General features: G+C 57.2%; 2 protein-coding genes across 6 annotated transcripts in view; both read left to right on the top strand.

The window, feature by feature from the left end:
* Nucleotides 1–4296, top strand: part of TMEM209 (transmembrane protein 209) — a 29160-nt gene extending 24864 nt beyond the window's left edge. For all 3 annotated transcript variants that reach the window (XM_064656846.1, XM_064656844.1, XM_064656845.1), the window contains 3 exons: nt 65–162; nt 1509–1582; nt 3265–4296. In XM_064656846.1, the coding sequence (XP_064512916.1) occupies nt 65–162; nt 1509–1582; nt 3265–3319 (227 nt within the window). In that variant the 3' untranslated portion in view covers nt 3320–4296. The remainder of the gene's footprint in view (nt 1–64; nt 163–1508; nt 1583–3264) is intronic.
* A 1194-nt stretch (nt 4297–5490) lies between these two features.
* On the top strand, nt 5491–19615 carry LOC135415185 (uncharacterized). 3 transcript variants are annotated; one of them, XM_064656826.1, is made up of 20 exons: nt 5502–7060; nt 8175–8294; nt 8366–8454; nt 8549–8657; nt 8739–8855; nt 8987–9054; nt 9133–9237; nt 9374–9559; nt 9656–9758; nt 10953–11094; nt 11998–12181; nt 14054–14153; nt 14239–14357; nt 15405–15442; nt 15545–15657; nt 16347–16495; nt 16693–16787; nt 17031–17109; nt 17383–17491; nt 18549–19615. In XM_064656826.1, the coding sequence occupies exons 1-20, from the start codon at nt 6991–6993 to the stop codon at nt 18620–18622; spliced, it is 2169 nt and encodes a 722-aa protein (XP_064512896.1). In that variant the 5' UTR covers nt 5502–6990; the 3' UTR covers nt 18623–19615. The 3 variants fall into 3 exon arrangements, with proteins under 3 accessions (XP_064512897.1, XP_064512895.1, XP_064512896.1); XM_064656825.1 differs by having other exon boundaries at nt 5499–7060; nt 8549–8855; XM_064656827.1 differs by lacking the exons at nt 16347–16495; nt 16693–16787; nt 17031–17109; nt 17383–17491; nt 18549–19615 and adding an exon at nt 15803–16014 and having other exon boundaries at nt 5491–7060.
* The last annotated feature ends 1780 nt before the right edge of the window (nt 19616–21395 follow it).

Raw genomic sequence — 21395 nt, forward strand, 5'->3', positions numbered from 1 at the left:
CTCTCTCTTTTATCCCTCTGGGATCACACCAGAACCTCTTTGACAATCCCACTGTCATTCCCAGACACTTCCAACGAGAACCTGTTCTGCATCTACCAGAGCAGCATCAACCCGCCCCACTACGAGCTCATCTACGAGTGCCACGTCTACAGCCTGCCCAAGGTATGGGGTCAATGGGATGGGATTCTCCCGCTCCCAGGAATCCTCTCCAGCTCCACTTCGGGCTGTTTGAACTCCTAAACCCATTTCTGGGCTCTTTCCCTCAGCCTGGCCCAGCCTGCTCTAAGCCCAGCCTGGGGTTTAAGCCTCCTGCCTAATCCCGGCTCTGGGATCTGTTCAGGTGCAGACTGAGAGTGGCTTCCTCCTCTTGGCTTTTTTTGCCTATTTGTAGTTAAAATTGGAATTTTTTAACCACCAGATCCCCCCCCCCAGTCCCTGTTGTGCTGTTGGTTTTCTGCCAATTTATTGTAAATTAAATTTAAATTTAAATGTAATTTAGAACTTTTTAACCCAAATCCCCCAATCCCTGATTTGTTGCTTTTCTGCCAATTTATTGTAAAATTACCATTTCTTAAACACCAAATCCCCCCAATCCCTGTTGTGCTGTTGGTCTTCTGCCAATTTATTATAAATTAAATTTAAATTTAAATGTAATTCAGAATTTTTTAACTCAAATGCCCCAATCCCCGATGTTGCTGTTGGTTTTCTGCCAATTTATCCTAAATTAAATTTAAATTTAAATGTAATTCAGAATTTTTTAGCACCAAATGCCCCAATCCCTGATTTGCTGGTTTTCTGCCAATTTATTGTAACTTAAATTTACATTTAAATGTAATTCAGAATTTTTTAACTCAAATGCCCTGATCCCCGATGTTGCTGTTGGTTTTCTGCCAATTTATTATAAATTAAATTTAAATTTAAAGGTAATTTAGAATTTTTTAACCCAAATCCCCCAATCTCTGATGTACTTTTGGTTTTCTTCCAATTTATTGCAAAATTACCATCTTTTTTTAACCCAAGTCCCCCAATCCCTGATTTGTTGGTTTTCTCCCAATTTATTGTAAATTAAATTTAAATTTTAAATGTAATTTAGAATTTTTTAACCCAAATCCACCAATCCCTGATTTGTTGTTTTTCTGCCAATTCATTTTAAATTAATTTTAAATTTAAGTGTAATTCAGAATTTTTTAACACCAAATGCCCCAATCTCTGATGTGCTGTTGGTTTTCTGCCAATTTATCATAAATTAAATTTAAATTTAAACGTAATTCAGAATTTTTTAACCCAAATCCCCCAATCCCTGATTTTTCTGCCAATTTACTGTAAATTAAATTTAAATTTAAATATAATTTCAATTTTTTTATCCCGAATCCCCCAATCCCTGCTCTGTTGTCCCCCCTTCATGCCCCCAAACCCACGAGAATTCCCGGGGGGAAGCTCCGGGCCGGCAAAATTCCGCCTTTTAATTCCGTGTCTTTAATTCCTTGTGTTTTTCCCGGGGGATCCAGGGCAGGAATAACATGTTCCACACCCTGCTCATGTTCCTGTACATCATCAAGACCAAGGAATCCGGGATGCTGGGGTAGGTCCCGGAGAAAAGGTGGGATGGGACTGGAGAAAAAGTGGGAAATCGCGTTGGGGGGGGTGATTAATGGGGTTTAAATCAGATTTTAATGGGGTTTAAATCAGATTATTAATGGGGTTTAAATCAGATGATTAATGGGGCTTAAATCAGATTATTAATGGGGTTTAAATCATATTATTAGTGGGGCTTAAATCAGATTATTAATGGGGTTTAAATCAGATGATTAATGGGGCTTAAATCAGATTATTAATGGGGTTTAAATCATATTATTAGTGGGGCTTAAATCAGATTATTAATGGGGTTTAAATCAGATTATTAGTGGGGTTTAAATCAGATTATTAATGGGGTTTAAATCAGCTGATTAGTGGGGTTTAAATCAGATTATTAATGGGGGTTAAATCAGATTATTAATGGAGTTTAAATCAGGTGATTAGTGGGGTTTAAATCAGATTATTAATGGGGTTTAAATCAGCTGATTATTGGGGCTTAAATCAGATGATTAATGGGGTTTAAATCAGATTATTAATGGGGTTTAAATCAGATTATTAATGGGGCTTAAATCAGATTTTAATGGGGCTTAAATCAGATTATTAATGGGGCTTAAATCAGATTATTAATGGGGTTTAAATCAGATTTTAATGGGGCTTAAATCAGATTATTAATGGGGCTTAAATCAGATTATTAATGGGGTTTAAATCAGATTATTAATGGGGTTTAAATCAGCTGATTAATGGGGTTTAAATCAGATTATGAATGGGTCTTAAATCAGATTATTAATGGGGTTTAAATCAGCTGATTAATGGGGTTTAAATCAGATTATGAATGGGTCTTAAATCAGATTATTAATGGGGTTTAAATCAGCTGATTAATGGGGTTTAAATCAGATTATTAATGGAGTTTAAATCAGCTGATTAATGGGGTTTAAATCAGATTATTAATGGGGGTTAAATCAGATTATTAATGGGGTTTAAATCAGCTGATTAATGGGGTTTAAATCAGATTATTAATGGGGTTTAAATCAGCTGATTAATGGGGGTTAAATCAGATTATTAATGGGGTTTAAATCAGATTATTAATGGGGTTTAAATCAGCTGATTAATGGGGTTTAAATCAGCTGATTAGTGGGTCTTAAATCAGATTATTAATGGGGTTTAAATCAGATTTTAATGGGGCTTAAATCAGATTATTAATGGGGCTTAAATCAGATTATTAATGGGGTTTAAATCAGATTTTAATGGGGCTTAAATCAGATTATTAATGGGGCTTAAATCAGATTATTAATGGGGTTTAAATCAGATTATTAATGGGGTTTAAATCAGATTATTAGTGGGGTTTAAATCAGCTGATTAGTGGGGTTTAAATCAGATTATTAGTGGGGTTTAAATCAGATTATTAATGGGGTTTAAACCAGATTATTAATGGGGTTTAAATGAGATTATTAATGGGGTTTAAGTCAGATTATTAATGGAGTTTAAATCAGCTGACTAGTGGGGTTTAAATCAGATTATTAATGGGGTTTAAATCAGCTGATTAGTGGGGTTTAAATCAGATTATTAATGGGGTTTAAATCAGATTATTAATGGGGTTTAAATCAGCTGATTAATGAGGGTTAAACCATTAAACAGCAGCTTTCCCATCCAATGGGATAATTCCCATTCCCACCCCTCTGGGTTTTCCAGGCGTGTCAATCTGGGACTGTCGGGAGTCAACATCCTGTGGATCTTCGGGGAGTGACCCATCCCTGCTCCCAGACATCCACGGTTTTGGGTTAAACCCGGATCATTTAAGCTCAGCTTAGCACACAGAGCAGGGAAGTGTCTGGAATTCCTGCGTGGAGTTCTTCCTGAGGCATCCTATGGAATATTTCACCTGGGAACGAGCTCCAGGCGGGATTAGGATTCTCCTTCCCGCTCCTCACCTGAACAGCCCGGCTTAAACTGAGCTTAACTGATCCAGACTAAACCTGTGAGGGTCGTGCACAGCCATGGAGGATCCAACACTTGGAAGGATCCAACACTCTGGGACACTCCAGGATCCAAGAAATCCCAGCTGGACACGAGGAAATCCGAACCAGGGGGGTTTAGACTCGGCTTTGCTTCGTTTTATTATAAAAACCCCACAACTTTTGCTCCTGGTTATCAGTGTAATCGTGCCTCTGACCCCACAAAGTGTTGCTGGAAATGGAAGAGAAACCCTTTGGACTCGCTGGGTTCAGCAAATCCCAGTTTTTTTGCTTATATTTGGAAGTTTTATTTTCATTATTTTTTTTTTTTAAGTTAATCGTTCAGTTCCAAACCAGCTCGGCCTCCCGGGTGCCTTGGGATTTAATTCTGCTCCTCCCCTTTTGTTCATTAATTACCTCTTTTTTTTAGGGACTGGGATGTGGCTGCAGCACCTTGGTGCTGGGAAACCAAACTTTTTTTTTCCAAAAAGGGGCTCAGTTGATGTTTGTTTGCCAAATTCCCACTTCAGTTATTCCTGCTGCTGTAAATTCTGGCAAAGGTGAATTTGTGTAGGACCACGAATCCGTGGGATCCCTGGAGTTTATTTTTCATGGAGGTGGGAAAGGAGGGATTTGTGGAACTTTGTGCTCTTTTTTGGTGTGAACTGACGGGTTTTGGTGACTCTCCCTTCCTCTGGGGGACCCGGGTTTTTCCGAGGAACGGGACCAAAGTGGCTCATTTGGTTCCTGAATTAAATAAGTTCTGTTTTATCAAAAGCTTTTTAGGGTTTTTCCTTGGGTTCAGCATCACCAAACCCATCCCTGGGCCAAGGGGGGGATGTTCCAGGCCCAGGTTTTGTGGTTTTACCCCAAAACTCCCCCCCCGAGCCACATTTCTCTCGTGTTTGAAGACCCAAAGTGCAGAAACCCTCGAAATCCTCCTCTTGCGCCAAAAAAAGGGTTTTTCTCCCGAAGAGCCCGTCCCACGGGGCTCCCTCAGGGCCCAGGGCTCTGCACACACAGCACCTGCACAGTTTTGGGGTCCCCAGCACCCCCAGCCCCCTGTGCAGCCTCTTCCCAGGAGCCCAGGTCCTTGGGCACCCCAATACTCTGTGTACCCCCAGACAGGATAGACCCCAGTACACCAGGCACCCCAATACACTGGGCACCCCAATACACTGGGCACCCCAATACTCTGTGTACCCCCAGACAGGATAGACCCCAGTACACTGGGCACCCCAATACACTGGGCACCCCAATACATCACACCCCATACACTGCACCCCAATACATGAGAGACCCCAGTACACTGGGCACCCCAATACACTGGGCACCCCAACACATCACACCCCATACACTGCACCCCAATACATGAGAGACCCCAATACACCAGGCACTCCAATACACTGGGCACCCCAATACATCACACCCCATACACTGCACCCCAATACATGAGAGACCCCAATACACCAGGCACCCCAATACACTGGGCACCCCAATACATCACACCCCATACACTGCACCCCAATACATGAGAGACCCCAATACACCAGGCACCCCAATTCTCTGTGTTCCCCCAGACATGACAGACCTCAATACAGTGGGTACCCCAATACACTGTGCACCCCAATACCTCACACCCATCCCGGTGCACCCCAATACACTGTGCACCCCAATATATGAGAGACCCCAATACACTGTGCACCCCAATACCTCACACCCAGCCCTGTGCACCCCAACACACTGTGCACCCCAACACACTGTGCACCCCAAGACATGAGAGACCCCAATACACTGTGCACCCCAATACATGATAGACCCCAATACACTGTGCACCCCAATACCTCATGCCTGTCCCTGTGCACCCCAATACATGGCACACCCTGCTTTCTGTGCACCCCAATACCTCACACCCCAGTCCCTGTGCACCCCAATACGCTGTGCTCCCTGGTCTCCATCCATCCCAGTCCCTGTGCACCCCAATACCTCACACATCCCACTGTACAACGCAGTACACGGCACACCCATCCCTGTGCACCCCAATACAGCACACACCCATCCCTGTGCACCCCAATACATCACACACCCATCCCTGTGCACCCCAATACAGCACACACCCATCCCTGTGCACCCCAATACAGCACACACCCATCCCTGTGCACCCCAATACACTGTGCACCCCAATACATGGCACACCCTGCTCCCTGTGCACCCCAATACCTCACACACCCCAGTGTACAACCCAATACACAGCACACCCATCCTTGTGCAGCCCCATACAGCACACACCAATCCCTGTGCACCCCAATACACTGTGCACCCCAATACCTCACAAACCCCAGTGTACAACCCAATACACAGCACACCCATCCCTGTGCACCCCAATACAGCACACACCAATCCCAGTGCACTCCAATACATCACACACCCATCCCTGTGCACCCCAATACATCACACCCATCCCTGTGCACCCCAATACATCACACACCCATCCCTGTGCACCCCAATACATCACACCCATCCCTGTGCACCCCAATACAGCACACACCCATCCCTGTCCACCCCAATACACTGTGCACCCCAATACATGGCACACCCCAGTCCCTGTGCCCCCGATACATGGTGCACCCCAGTATATGGCACACCCCAGTCCCAGTGCCCCCCAGTACACTCTGCACCCCAATACATGGCACACCCCAGTCCCGGTGCCCCCCGCGGACCCCAAATCCCCACGCACCCCAATTCCTGAGCATCCAAATCCCTGTGCATCCCAATCCCTGTGTACCCCAATCCCTGAGCATCCCAATCCCTGCGCACCGCAACACCTGAGCATCCCAATCCCTGAGCACCCCAACACCTGAGCATCCCAATCCCTGAGCACCCCAACACCTGCACACTCCAATCCCCGCGCACCCCAATCCCTGCACATCCCTATCCCTGTGCACCCCAAATCCCCGCGCACCCCAATCCCCGTGCACCCCAATCCCCGCGCACCCCAATCCCTGCTCATCCCTATCCCTGCGCACCCCAATCCCTGAGCACCCCAGTCCCCGCGCACCCCAAATCCCCGCGCACCCCAAATCCCCGCGCATCCCAATCCCTGCGCATCCCTATCCCTGTGCACCCCAAATCCCCGCGCACCCCAATCCCCGTGCACCCCAATCCCCGCGCACCCCAATCCCTGCTCATCCCTATCCCTGCGCACCCCAATCCCTGAGCACCCAAATCCCCGCGCCCCCCAAATCCCCGCGCATCCCTCTCCCCGTGTCCCCCCGTTCCCGCCGCTCCCTCCCGGCCCATCCCGCGCTGCGGGGGCGGCCCCGGCCCGGCCGCTCTGGGGGTGCGGGGGCGTTTCCCGCCCCTCCCGTTGCGGGGGCGTTTCCCCGCGCCGGGGTCGCGCACGTCCGGCCCCGCCCGTTAAATTCCGGGGGGCTGCGGGCTCGCCCCCTCCGCCGGGACCACCATGGCCAGTGAGGCCGAGCCCGCCCGGCGCCGCCGCTGCTGCCGCTGCTGCTGCGGGCAGGACCCGCCCGGTGAGCGCGGGGGGCTCCGGGGGGGCCTCCCTTCCTGGGTACCCCCTCCCGAGCAGCACTCGGGCACCTTCCCGGGGACCTGGGAGGGTCTCCCCCTTCCCAACCCTCGCTCCAGGCACCGAGTAGGATATTCCCCCCCGCTTCCCGAGCACCTGTGGGGTCCCCCCTCCCCAGCATCACTCTGGGCACCAGAGGGGGACGGGCCCCTTCTTGGGGACCTGGGAGAGTCCCCCCTTTCCCAACCCTCACTCCAGGCACCCAGTAGGATTTCCTCCCCACTTCCCGTCCACCTGTGGGGTCCCCCCTTCCCATCCTCGCTCCGGGCACCAGAGGGGGATGGGCCCCTTCTTGGGGATCTGAGAGGGTCCCCCCCTTCCCAACCCTCACACTGGGCACTGAGTGGGATTGGGATTTTTCTTCCCTGCCATGTCCTGGGCACCTGTAGGGTTCCCCCTCTTGAATATCACTCCGGGCACCGAGTGGGATTTCCCCCCTTTTCCTGGGCACCTGTGGGGTCTCCTCTCCCGGGCATCACTCCGGGCACTGTGGGGTCCCCCCTTCCTGGGCCCTGATGGGTGCCCCCCTCCCCAGCCTCACTCCAGGCACCCAGTGGGATTTCCCTCCCCTTTTCCTGGGCACCTGTGGGGTCCCCCCTCCCCAGCATCACTCCAGGCACCAGAGGGGGTCCCCCCTTTCCTGGGCACTGCCAAGTCCCTCTTCCCAACCCTCACACCAGGCAATGAGTGGGATTGGGATTTCTCTCCCCCCCTCCCGAGTATCACTCTGGGCACCAAGTGGGATTTCCCCCCCTTTTCCCGGGCACCTGTGGGGTCTCCCCTCCCCAGCCTCACTCCGGGCACTGTGGGATCCACCCTCCCAACCCTCACACCAGGCACTGAGTGGGATTTACCCCCCCCACCACCATTTCCCAGGCACGGGTGGGGTCCCCCCTCCCCAACATCCCTTGGTTCCCACCCTGAGAACTGTGTCCCAGTCCCCTGTGGGGTTTGGGGACCGGGGTGTCACCCCCCACACAGCAGCACCTGCTTGTCCTGGGGTGCCAAGCCCGGGCAGGACACGGGGCTGGATGTGATTATTCCAACCTCTCCCACAGACATTCCCAAGGCCACGGATTCCCGGCGGGGCTCCCTGTGCGACCGGCACTGCTCCACCACCATCAACAACGACCTGGGCGACCTGGGCTGCCACCTGCACCGGCCCCGCGGCCCCATGGGTAGGTGGGACAGGGGGTGCTGGGGGTCCCTGACCCCCGTGTGCCCCCCGTGACCCCCGTGTGCCCCCCAGCCACGCCCGAGGAGTGTGAGAGCTGCGCCAGGACCACCCTGACGGCCGAGAACGCCGTGGAGGCCAACAAGCTCTCCAACAACTACAAGGTGGGTGCCCATGGGGGCCGGGGGTTCTCCCGGGGGGTGTGACGGGCTGGCTTCTTCTCCCCCCACCCCAAAAAACCCCCCCTCGTCTCCGCAGTTCGGCTTCAAGAAGTGGAAGAGCCACGTGACGGCGCGGCCCTGGGAGGAGCGCTCCGACATCGTCAAGGAGCTCTACTCCGACCTCACCGCGCTCCGGGGCCCTGCGGGTGAGGGCAGGGGGCAGCCCAGTGGGTTTGGGGGGGCTGCCAGTGCCAATGGGTCCCAGCTGTGCCCCCCTATCCCCGCAGGGTCCACGGTGACGTGTGGGAACGTCCTGTACCTGCTGCTCTTCGGCTGGTGGCTCTCGCTGCTGCACGGCCTGGTGGCCGCCGGCATGTTCCTCACCGTCGTGGGGGCTCCTCACGGTGAGTCCCGAATCTGGGGAGGGCTGGGGGAACCGTGGGTGTCCTGGCCGAGCTCACAACAGCGTGGGGACCTCCTGTGTCCCTTCTCCCTGGAGCTGGAGGGGACACGAGTGTCCCTGGTGTCCCCCCAGGGCGGCTCTGCTGGGATCTGGCCGGGTATTTCCTGTGGCCCTTTGGCAAAGTGATCCAGAAGGTGGAGGTGAGGGCTCATCCCGAATCCCAGGGGGGTGGGTGGGGTGTGCTGTGCCACGCCCTGACACCCCCCTGTGTCCCCCAGGTGCCCAAATCCCAGGAGGCTGGCGCGGGGGAGAGCTCGGCCCTGCTGGGGGGTCCCACCCCAGGCCGCTGGCGCCTGCGGTGCTGGGAGGGCACCGGATACTGGGTGAGCCCCACACCGGGCACGGTGACACCCCTGCCTGGGCACTGGCACCCCTGGGGTGGGGAGAGCCCCCGAGGGCACCTCCTCTCCCCGGGGTGGGCACTTGTGGGGCCAACCCTGACGGTTCCTCCCGTTCCAGCGCCGCGTGGGCACCGCGGCCTGGCTGTGCCTGGGGTACCCGGTGCTGGCCCTGTCCCACGGCCTGGTCTGTGTCACCTCCTGGCTGCTCATCGTCACCATCCCCGTGGCCAAGCTGAGCGCCCGCAGTGCCACCCGCGTCCTGCTGCTGCCCCCCGAGCGCGTCCGCGTCCGCAGGGGCAGGATGGTGAGGCTCCCGCGGGGCCCCGATCCAGGAGGGGGGGTTTTTGGGGGGGCTGGGGGTGGCAGCAGCAGCGGGGTCACCAACTGTGTGCCCCCCCAGACGGAGGTGCCGCTGGAGGGGGAGGTGATCCTGTGCTGCTACCGCGCCGCCAACCCCTACTACTACAAGTACTCCGTGCACGGCCTCAACGTCTTCGCCGTCAGTATCCCGGGGCAGCGCTGGGCACGGGACCCCAAATCCCACCAAACCTCGGCCAGCTCTGGGACCGACCCCCAGACCTGCTGGTGATGGGGCGGGATGGACTGGGAATGGTGGGGAAGGGGGAGATGACCCCAAATCCCACCCCACCTCGGTGTATCTCCTTGAGCAGCCCCTCCTGACCTGGTGGTGACAGGGTGGAACAGAGTGGGAGTGGGGATGGGGGGGTGACCCCAAATCCCACTCCAACTCGAGCATCTCCTTGATGGGTCCCCCAGGCCTGCTGCTGGTGATGGGAATGGTGGGGAAGGGGGAGATGACCCCAAATCCCACCCCACCTCAGGCATCTCCTTGACTGGCCCCCCCCAGACCTGGTGGTGATGGGGTGGAACAGAGTGGGAATGGGGATGGGAGGGTGACCCCAAATCCCACCCCACCTCGAGCATCTCCTTGATGGGTCCCCCAGACCTACTGGTGCTGGAGTGGGATGGACTGGGAATGGGGACTGGGGGAGCTGACCCCAAATCCCACCCCACCTTGGTTGTCTCCTTGACCAGCCCCCCCCCCCCCCCAGACCTGGTGGTGATGGGGTGGAACAGACTGGGAATAGGGGTGGGGGGGTGACCCCAAATCCCACCCCACCTCGAGCATCTCCGTGACCAACCCCCCAGACCTGCTGGTGATGGGGGGGCTGATCCCAATCCCACCCCTCCTCAGCCAGCTCCTTGACTGGTCCCCCTAGACTTGCTGGTGATGGGGTGGGATTTGGGAACAGCCCCCCCACACCTCAGCTGTCTCCTTGACCATCCCTGGACCTGGTGCTGGTGATGGGGTGGAACAGAATGGGAATGGTGGTGGGGAGGTGACCCCAAATCCCACCCCACCTTGGGCACCTCCTTGACCAGCCCCCCCCAGACCTGCTGGTGTTGGGGGGATAGAGGGGAAGGGGGGGGAGCTGACCCCAAACCCCACCCTGCTCTGTAGTGTCCTTGACACCCTCCCCAGACCTGCTGGTGATGGGGTGGGATGGACTGGGAATGGTGGGGAAGGGGGGGATGACCCCAAACCCCACCCTGCAGTGTCCTTGACAACCCCTCAGACCTGCTGGTGATGGGGTGGGATGGACTGGGAATGGAGGGGAAGGGGGGGATGACCCCAAACCCCACCCTGCTCCGTAGTGTCCTTGACACCCCCCCAGACCTGCTGCCGCTGGTGGTGGTGACGCTGCTGCTGGGCTACCTGGACAGCCACAACCACCTGAGCAGCTCCACCCTCAAGTTCTCCCTGGCCCTGCTCTCCATCATGCCCCTGTCCTACTACATCGGGATGGCCATCGCCAGGTGAGCCGGGGCAGCCCGGGAACGCTCAGTTCTCCAGGACTTGCACATCCCATGGGATCTGCCCATGTTTCCCAGCTGTTCTGAGGGTTGTTCCACCCTCAGTTGGCTCCTCTTGGGCTCTGTGTGTGCTTTGTGTTGGATCTCGACGCCGTCTCCTGTTTGTATCTCAAATTTCCACCTGGTTTTCCCCTCCTAACAACGTAAAGCTTGGGTTTGCCCTGGGCAGCGATGTAGCAAAATCCGTGTTTTTAAAGGTTCTGAGGAATTTGGCACCTCTCAGGGGTGAAGGCTGCAAATCAAGGTTCCCCATCCATGCTGTGGGTGCACATGGCAGAGGTTTGGGTCTCTGCAGGTCTCACCTGGCACCAGGAATCCAACAAAACCAGAGGGAGATACCTGGGGGTGGTGGTAAAGGGCCTTTGGCTGCAGGATGGAGCCACTTGGAGCAACCTGTGGCCCAGCCCTCACTGGGAGCAGGGTCAGTCACACTGTCACAGGCTGGAAAAGCCCTCTGAGATCAGTCCAACCTTAGTCCCAAGAAACACCACCTTGTCCCCCAGCCCAGAGCACTGAGTGCCACGGCCAGGCCTTGCTTGGACACCTCCAGGGCTGGGCACTCCAAACCTCCCTGGGCAGCCCCTGCCAATGCTTAATAACCCGTTTTCATGAAGAAATTCCTCCTGCCGTCCAACCTGACCCTCCCCTGGCACAGCTTGGGGCCGTTCCCTCTCCTCCTGTCCCTTGTTCCCTGGCAGCAGAGCCCGACCCCCCCCCGGCTCCCCCCTCCTGTCAGGGACTCGCAGAGCCAGAAGGTCCCCCCCGATCCCCCTTTTCTCCAGGCTGAGCCCCCCCAGCTCCCTCAGGATCTCTCCAGCCCGCCCCCAGCTCCGTTCCCTCCCGCAGCATCTCGGCGCAGAGCACGTTCGCGGTGGGCGCGGTGGTGAACGCCACCTTCGGCTCCGTCACCGAGCTCACCTTCTACATCAGCGCCCTGCTCAAGGGCTCCCGCGAGGGCAGCGCCTGCTACGCCGAGGTCGTCAAGTCGGCGCTGACGGGCACCCTGGTGGGCTGCGTGCTCTTCGTGCCGGTGAGAGGGGACGGGGGATGGCAGCGCTCGGGCTCTGAGCCTGGCAGTGGGGACGGGGGATGGCAGCACTCGGGCTCTGAGCCTGGCAGTGGGGACGGGGGATGGCAGCACTCGGGCTCTGAGCCTGGCAGGGCCCTTCCCAGTTTGGGCGGGTCCCCCTTTCCCCCTTTGTTGGGGTGGCTCCCTTTCCCCCTCTTATTGGTGGGTCCCCCTTTCCCCCTCTTATTGGTGGGTCCCCCTTCCCCCCTTTTATTGGGGTGGGTCCCCCTTCCCCCCTTTTATTGGTGGGTCCCCCTTCCCCCCTTTTATTGGTGGGTCCCCCTTTCCCCCTCTTATTGGTGGGTCCCCCTTTCCCCCTCTTATTGGTGGGTCCCCCTTTCCCCCTCTTATTGGTGGGTCCCCCTTCCCCCCTTTTATTGGTGGGTCCCCCTTCCCCCCTTTTATTGGGGTGGGTCCCCCTTTCCCACTTTTATAGGTGGGTCCCCCTTTCCCAACTTTTATAGGCGGGTCCCTTCCCAGCTTTGTTGGGGTGGGTCCCCCTTTCCCCACTTTTATTGGTGAGTCCCCTTTTCCCAACTTTTAGAGGTGGGTCCCCTCTCCCAACTTTTATTGCTGGGTCCCTTTCCCCAGCTTTTGTTTAAGGGGGTGAGTCCCTTTCCCACTTTTATAGATGGGGGTCCCCTTTTCCCAACTTTTATAGGCGGGTCCCCCTTTCCCCACTTTTATTGGTGGTCCCCCCTTCCCAACTTTTATAGGCTGGTCCCCCTTTCCCCACTTTTATTGGTGGTCCCCCCTTCCCCACTTTTATTGGTGAGGGTCCCCCTTCCCCACTTTTATTGGTGAGGGTCCCCCTTTCCCACTTTTATTGGTGAGGGTCCCCCTTTCCCACTTTTATAGGCGAGTCCCTTCCCAGCTTTGTTGGGGTGGGTCCCTTTTCCCAACTTCTATTGCTGATCCCTTTCCCCAGCTTTTGTTTAAGGGGGTGGGTTCCCCCTTTCCCGTTACTGCTGGGTCCCTTTCCCAACTTCTATTGGTGGGTCCCTTCCCCAACTTTTATAGGTGGGCCCCCCTTCCCCAACTTCTGTTTAAGGGAGTGGATACCCCTTTCCCAACTTTTATTGGTGGGGGTCCCCCCTTTCCCCCTTTTATTGGCAGGTCCCCCTTTCCCACTTTTATTGGGGTGGATCCCCCTTTGCCCCTTTTATAGGTGGGTCCCCCTTCCTCAACTTTTGTTTAAGGGGGTGGATACCCCTTTCCCACTTCTATTGCTGGGTCTCTCCCAACTTTTATTGGTGGGTCCCTTTCCCCAACTTTTATTTAAGGGGGTGGGTTCCTTTCCCACTTTTATAGTGGGGTCTCTCTTTCCCAACTTTTATGACTGGGTCCCTTTCCCCCCTTTTATTGGTGGGTCCCCCTTTCCCCCCTTTTATTGGTGGGTCCCCCTTCCCCACTTTTATTGGGGTGGGTCCCCCTTTCCCCCTTTTATTGGGGTGGGTCCCCCTTTCCCACTTTTATTGGGGTGGGTCCCCCTTTCCCACTTTTATAGGTGAGTCCCCTTTCCCACTTCTATTGCTGGGTCCCTTTCCCCAGCTTTTGTTTAAGGGGTGGATCCCTTTCCCACTTTTCCTGGTGGTCCCCCTTTCCCAACTTTTATAGGTGGGTCCCTTCCCAACTTTGTTGGGGTAGGTCCCCCTTCTCCCTCTTTTGGGGTGGGTCCCTTTCTCACTTTTATTGGTGGGTCCCCCTTCCCCCTCTTTTGGGGTGGGTCCCCTTCCTCACTTTTATTGGCAGGCCCCCTTTCCCCCTTTTGGTGTGTCCCTTCCCCTGGGTGTGTAGCTGTGCCCTGAGGGGTTTTTGGGGTCTGTCCCCCAGGGTCTGTGCATGGTCATCGGGGGCATCCGGCACCAGGAGCAGCGCTTCAACAGCCGCTCTGCCGGCGTCAGCTCCGCCCTGCTCTTCCTCTCCGTGGGAGGTCAGTGGGGAAACGGGTGTGTCCCCAGCTCCAGGGGGTCCCACCGGGCTCTGGGTGCCCACCCCGTGTCCCTCTGTCCCCGCAGGAGTCTTTGCCCCCACGCTGTTCTCCAAGGTCTACGGGAAGCTGGTGTGCGGCGAGTGCCACAACGTCACCCAGAACCCGCTGGGCCACTACCTGTGCCACAACTGCCACTTCGACCTGGTGAGGGGACAGGGGGCTGCCAGGGGGCTTGGGGTCACCCACGGCCTTGGGGTCACCCACGGGCTTCGGGTTAACCCAGCTGGTCAGAGCCTGGTGCTGCAATGCCAGGGTTGTGGGTTCAGTCCCTGTGTGGCCGTTCATGTCCATGAGCTGGATTTGATGATCCCTGTGGGTCCAGCTCGGTTTTGGGATTCAGCACAGGTTTGGGGTCAGCCACAGGCTTGGGGTTAACCCAGTTGGTCAGAGCCTGGTGTTACGATGACAAGTGGTGGGTTCAGTCCCATATGGGGGGGTTCAGTTGTAAACTGGGCTTGATGATCCTTGTGGGTCCCTCCAGTTTGGGTTTGGGATTAAGCACAGGTTTGGGATTAACCCAGTTGGTCAGAGCCTGGTGCTAAAATGCCAAGTGGTGGTTCAATCCCTGTATGACCATTCATTTATGAGCTGAGTTTGATTATCCCTGTGGGTCCATTTTAGTTTTGGGATTAAGCAAAAGTTTGGGATTAACCCAATTGGTCAGAGGCTGGTGCTACAATGCCAAGGTTGTGGCTTCAGTCCCTGTATGGCCATTCATTTATGAGCTGGGCTTGATGATCCCTGTGGGTCCAGCTCAGTTTTGGGATTAAGCACAAATTTGGGATTAAGCACAGGTTTGGGATTAACCCAGTTGGTCAGAGCCTGGTGCTACAGTGCCAAGTGGTGGGTTCAGTCCCCATATGGGCTGTTCAGTTATGAGCTGGGCTTGATGATCCTTGTGGGTCCTTCCAGTTTGGGTTTGGGATTAACCATGGGCCTGGGATTAACCCAGTTGGCCAGAGCCTGGTGCTGCAGTGCCAGGGCTGTGGGTTCAGTCCCTGTGTGACCCTTCATGTCCACGAGCTGGGTTTGATGCCCCTCGCGGGTCCCTTCCGGCTCGGAACACTCTGGGATTTTCTAGCGGGGGTTTTGGGGCTGGGGATGCCCTGACCCCCCAGCTCTGGTGCTGGGGGTGGCAGCAGGGCTGTCCCTTGTCCCCCATGTCCCCACTGACCAGTGCTCTCTCCGCAGATGGACCACAACGGCACCCTCTACTACAGCCACGTCCAGTGCGTGTCCTGCTCCTGCTCCCCCAGCCCTGCTGCTCCCCCACCCCAGGGGGTCTCCAGGCCGGGCCCTGGTGGCCCTGACGTGTCCCCCGTGTCCTGCAGGCCCCTGGTGTACACGGTGTCCCTGCTGCTCCCCGCCGGGTACCTCGTGGGGCTCTGCTTCACCCTCAAAACCCACTCCCACATCTACGACATCCACGTCAGCGACTGCCACAGTGAGTGTGGCCCCAGGCCCCGTTCCCGGGGCTCTGGGGTGTCCCACAGTGTCCCTGTCCCCCTCAGTGCCAGGACACCACCCCAGTGCTGTGGTGCACTGGTCCAAGTGTCACTGGTCCCAGTGTGTGTCTCTGTCCCCCCCAGTGCCAGGCCACCACCCCAGCCCCATGGTGCACTGTCACTGTGGTCCCACTGTCACTGGTCCCAGTGTGTTTCTGCTCCCCTCCAGTGCCACGACACCACCACAGTGCTGTGGTGGACTGGTCCCACTGTCCCTGGTCCCAGTGTGACATTGGTCCCACTGTCCCTGGTCCCACCATCATCTCTGTCCCTCCCCAGTGCTATGACACCCCCACAGCCCCGTGGTGCACTGGTCCCACTGTCCCTGGTCCCAGTGTGCATCTCTGCTCCCCCTCAGTGCCAGAACACCACCCCAGCCCTGTGGTGCACTGGTTGGTCCCAGTGTGTCTCTGGTGCCACTGTCACTGGTCTCAGTGTGTGTCTCTGTCCCCCCCCCAGTGCCAGGCAACCACCCCAGTGCCGTGGTGCACTGGTCCCACTGTCCCTGGTCCCAGTGTGTCTCTGTCCCCCCCAGTGCCACGACACCACCCCAGCCCCGTGGTGCACTGGTGCCACTGTCCCTGATCCCACTGTCCCTGGTCCCAGTGTGTGTCTCTGTCCCCCCCAGTGCCAGGCCACCACCCCAGCCCCGTGGTGCACTGGTCCCGCTGGCGAGCCCTGGTCATCCTGCTGCTCTCCACGCTGTGCATGTCGGCCTGTGCCGACCTGGCCACGGAGCACATCAGCCCCATCCTCACCAACTCCACCATCTCCCAGGTGAGACGGGCGTGGGGACGGTGGGGACACGGGCTTGGGTGGCCCTGGGGACCACGACACCCCGGCCAGGGGTGAGGACCCACCCTGGGGTGGGGTTGGAGCCCCAGAAGCCGCGGGGAGAAGGTGCTGAGCTGCTGCTCGTGCCGGGGAGCTGCAGGCTGTGGTCAGAGCAGGCCGGTGTCCCCTGTGCCCTGCAGTACTTCATCGGTGTCACCGTGCTGGCCATGGTGCCTGAGCTGCCAGAGATTGTCAACGGCATCCAGTTCGCCCTCCAGAACAACCTGAGCCTCAGGTGAGGTGGCTCCAGGGAGGAGTTCTGGGGTCCTGCCCCTGCCCTCTCCCGGTCCCTCCCGCTGCCTTGGATGGGCCGCCCGGCCCCTGGCGGGTCAGATCTTGCCAACCTGCCCTGGAGGGGGCTCGGGGCCGCCCAAAAAGCGGGGTCAGAGCGGGCTGGGCCGCGTGGCGTGGCCGCTTCCCCCCGGGGTGGGTTCCCCTCGCTCCGAGGGCGGCTCCCGAGTCCTCCTTCCCCCACCAGCATCGAGATCGGGAGCTGCATCGCCGTGCAGGTCTGCATGCTCCAGATCCCCATCCTGGTGCTCTTCACCATCTTCTACGTGAGTGCAGACCCTGGGGGACGTCCCCCCGCGGGGCTGGGGACACGTGGGGACACGTGGGGACACGGGGAGGGGACGGTCCCACTCCTGGTGTCTCACAGTGGGTCTGATGCCCCCTGTCCTGGCGGGTGGCACGGGGAGGGGCTCAGGGGTGACACACAGACCCCCCACACACCCACCCACCGGGGCTGGGGACATCCCGCTCGTCCCCAAATCCCGCTCGTCCCCAAATCCCGCTCGTCCCCAAATCCCACTCATCCCAAAATCCCGCAGCCCACCAACTTCACGCTGGTGTTCAGCGACCTGCACGTCTACGCCAGCATGTTCAGCGTGGTGCTCATGAACTACATCTTCATGGATGGCAAATGTGACTACTTCCAAGGTGACCTGGGGGGCCCCGTGGCTCGTGGGGTGGGTGGGGGGTCCTGGATCCACCCCCGGGGGCTCCTTGGCAGCTCCCAGTGTGGGGTGACCTGAGCAATCCTGGGGGCTCACTTGGGCACCTTGGAGGTGCTGGAGCTGCTCCAGGGGGAATCTTCCCTCCCTTTTCACCCTTAAAAAGGGTTTAAACCCCTTTTAACTGAGACTTTGCAGAGGCCTGTGGAAGTTCTCCACAGGGGGCTCTCCTGGGGTCATTCCTGCTCTCCTGGGGTCTTGGTTGACCATCCTGGAGCTGCTCCAAGGGAAATCACTCCCATTTAACCCTTAAAAAGAGTTTAAAATCCCTTTTAATTGGGATTTTTGCAGAGGCCCACGAAAGTCCTCTACGGGGGCTCATTCAGACCCCAAAACCACCTCCCTCCTTACCCCAGGGAGTAACTCTCTCCCCCCTGCTCTCCTGGGGTCTTGGTTGGGCACCTTGGAGGTGCTGGAGCTGCTCCAAGGGGGAATCTCCTTTTGCCCTTAAAAAAGGGTTTAAACTCCCTTTAACTGGGATTTTCTAGAGGCCCATGAAAGTCTTCCAGACCCCAAAACCATCTCCCTCCTTGCTCTGGGGTGTAACTCCCTCCACCCTGCTCTCCTGGGGTCTTGGTTGACCATCTTGGAGCTGCTCCAAGGGAAATCACTCCCTTTTCACCCTTAAAATGGTTTAAAATCCCTTTTAATCGGGATTTTTCAGAGGCCCACGAAATCCCTCCCAAGGGGGCTCATCCAGGCCACCCCAGGAGGTCTTAAATCCACCTCCCTCCTTGCTCCAGGGAGTAACTCCCTCCACCCTGCTCTCCTGAGCTCCTGGTTGACCATCCTGGAGCTGCTCCAAGGGAAATCCCTCCCTTTTCACCCTTAAAAAGCCCCTAAACCCCCTTTCATTGGGATTTTTGCAGAGGCCCACGAAATCCCTCCCCGGGGGGCTCATCCAGGCCACCCCAGGAGGTCTCCAACGCCCTTCCCTCCCTTCTCCCTGGGATAACCCCCCCCTCCCGTGGTGTCCCCCCCAGGCACGGTGCTGGTGATGGTTTACTTCATCCTCCTGGCCGTTTACTTCTTCGCCCCCTCGCCCAGCGGCTGCTGAGCTTCCGCCTCTCCCGACCCGCCGCGGCTTCCAGGAGTTCTCCGGGATCTCAGGGACCGGCTCCGGGCTGGAAGCACCATTCCCAGAGCTCCTGCTGCCGCCCGGCCCCTCCAGGGGGGCTTTGGGATGGGTGGGAAGGGTTGGTGGCCGTGGAATTGCTGCTGGGATGAGTCACGGGGGTGTTTCCCCAGGGGCACTCCCAGCCCCCCTGACGTGCTCCCGAGGGATGTTGTCCCTAAAGGAGGGGCTGGAAGGGGGTTCCTGGGACAGGCCCTTCCCTTGGGAAGTGTTGCACTGGGAGGAGGGGCCGGGGAAGGTGATCCCAGGGAGGGAGTTGGGGTTTTGGGATCACGGGGAGGGGGCTGTTGGGAGGCGCCCCGGGGGGTTCGGAGCAGTTTGGGCATTAAAGCACTTTTGTACAGACCACACACGGGGTGGGCTCTCCTTCCACGGGCCTCGGGCACCTCAGGGGGCTAGTGATGGGCTGGGGATGGTGGCCACCTGGAGCCCGCCTCCGTTGGGCAGCGGGGATGGCCTGGTTGGAGCAGGACAGAATTCCCTGTCAGCGTTCCACGTCCCCTGTCTCAGCACCACCAAGCTCTGGGTTTCTCCAGGGCCTTCCCAAAGCTCCGTGTCCTTCCCAGCCTGGCCCTGTCCCCCTCAGGCCTTGTCCTTCCTTCTCTCCTGCCTCTCCCAGGGAGAAGTCAGGGATCGCCTCCCCCCAGCAGTTTTTTGGGATGGATGATTATTGGAGCTCAGCACAAGCTCTTGGGAGCTCCCGGAGCACTTCAACACTCCTGGAGTGGTTTGGGTGGGAAGGGACTTTGGGATCAGCCAGTTCCATGGGCAGGGACACCTTCCACTATCCCAGGTTGCTCCAGCCTGGCCTTGGACACTTCCAGGGATCCAGGGGCAGCCACAGCTTCTCTGGGAAATCCATCCCAGCCCCTCCCCACCCTCCCAGCCAGCAATTCCTTCCCAATATCCCACCTATCCCTGCCCTCTGGCACTGGGAAGCCATTCCCTGTGTCCTGTCCCTCCAGGCCTTGTCCCCAGTCCCTCTCCAGCTCTCCTGGAGCCCCTTCAGGCCCTGCAAGGGGCTCCAAGGTTTTCCTGGAGCCTCTCTTCTCCAGATGAACATTCCCAGCTCTCCCAGCCTGGATTTTGAACCCCCAGAGAGCAGCCCCAGCCCCTCTCCCAGCTCCTGATCCCACCTCACTCCAAGGCCTTTGGGAGGCTGCCGAGCAGGATCCGGGGGGCTGCTCCCGGTGCTGTTCCCAGGCTGGGAATGTTTCCCTCCGGGAGCGGGAAGTGGTGGGATGAGGGGGTGGGACCAAGCCGGGCCTTGGGCTGGGTTATCACCAGAGCTTTAAACCCGATCCCAAGCCCTGGCAGATCCCAGGACACAGGTAAGGAGGCTCCTGTGCCCCTCCCTCTCCAGCTCCATGGGGATCCAAATCGGGAATGGCAACACTGCTCCCTGCCTGCCACGGGAATGTTGGGCTCTGGAAGGTCCTGGGATCCCCCCAGCATTCCCGGGGGCAGCAGCTCCTTAGGGATTAATGAAGCTGCTTTGTTTTCCCAGCTTGGACAATCCTGGCACCGGCAGGGATGGTCTGGGAGGATTCCTGGGGAGGGATGGGAAAGGGTGGGATGTGGGAGAACCCGCTCAGTGCCGTGGGATTGAGGGAAACAGGGAATTCCTGGGCTTTCCCCGTGTCCTGTCCCCATCCCAGGCCCCGCAGTGGCTGCTCCCATCTCCTCTCCATTGCTGCTGGATCCTTTCCCTTAGGGAATTGTAATCCAAGCTTTTCTGCTTCCCAAAGCCCCCCTGCAGAATCCCAGCAGGAATCCCAGCAAACCCTCCACTGGCAGCTCAAAACAAGTCCCTTTTTCAGGAAGAGCAGCCTCCGAGATCCCCTCGTGCTCCAGCCACCCCTGGGTGCTGGAATGGGAGAAATCCCTGGAAATCCAGCAGTGGGTGAGGCCTTTGCCCGATTTATCGGATCCCTGGGTGTTTATTCCGTGGTTTTCCCGGTGGGAGCAGCTCCAGGCTGTGGGTGGAGGGTCCCCCTCTCCAGGCTGGACCATCCCAGTGCCCTCAGACATTCCTTGGATGGCCCTTCCAGACCCTTCCCTGCCCTCAGGGAGCCAACAGCTCCTTCCCAAGTTGGAAAACTTGGCATTCCTTGGAGCCCCGTGTCCCAGGAAGACATTGGAGAGCCCTGGGATGACGCTGGAGCCCCGTGGAACCCCCCCAGTGCCCGGTGCCAGCCTGGTGTCCCCCCATTCCCGGGAATTCTCTGTTCCCAGCCTGTGAGCTGGTTGCTCCACCCCCCAGGGTGTGTTTATCCAGCTGTATCCTGGACAGCTTTTCCAGGAGAATCCTGGGAGAGGCAGTCCCACAGACTGCACCTGCTGGCTTTCCTGGACCAGCCAGGGGGGTTTCCCTGTCCCAGAAGGAAATCAGTGGGATAAGCAGGAATTTCCCCTCCCCACCCTGTGCTGGCTGTTGTCCCTCCAGGTGCTTTCCAATACTTCCTGGAATAATCTTTTCCATGATTTTACCAGGCCTGGATTTTCCAGGCTCCTCCTCCTTGCCCTTCCTGAAATTCCCCACCTTCCAGCCGGCTGGGACCTCTCCAGATTCCCAAAAATCACGGAGAGAGGGGCTTTGCTTTCCTCCCTCAGAGGAAAGCTCTGGAGTTTTCCAGAGCAAGGAAGGAGCCTCAGGAAGCTGCTGGCTCACAGATATCCAGGCTTGGATGGTCCT

This window comes from Pseudopipra pipra, chromosome 5, assembly GCF_036250125.1.
Source record: "Pseudopipra pipra isolate bDixPip1 chromosome 5, bDixPip1.hap1, whole genome shotgun sequence".
Taxonomy (NCBI): domain Eukaryota; kingdom Metazoa; phylum Chordata; class Aves; order Passeriformes; family Pipridae; genus Pseudopipra; species Pseudopipra pipra.

Bases quoted from the DNA above. Each gene is read 5' to 3' on its own strand.
- LOC135415185 (XM_064656825.1), top strand. From the start codon at position 6,991: ATGGCCAGTGAGGCCGAGCCCGCCCGGCGCCGCCGCTGCTGCCGCTGC. The intron at 8,295-8,365 runs GTAGGTGGGACA...TGTGCCCCCCAG, and splicing joins CCGGCCCCGCGGCCCCATGG to CCACGCCCGAGGAGTGTGAG. The intron at 8,856-8,986 runs GTGAGTCCCGAA...GTGTCCCCCCAG, and splicing joins CGTCGTGGGGGCTCCTCACG to GGCGGCTCTGCTGGGATCTG.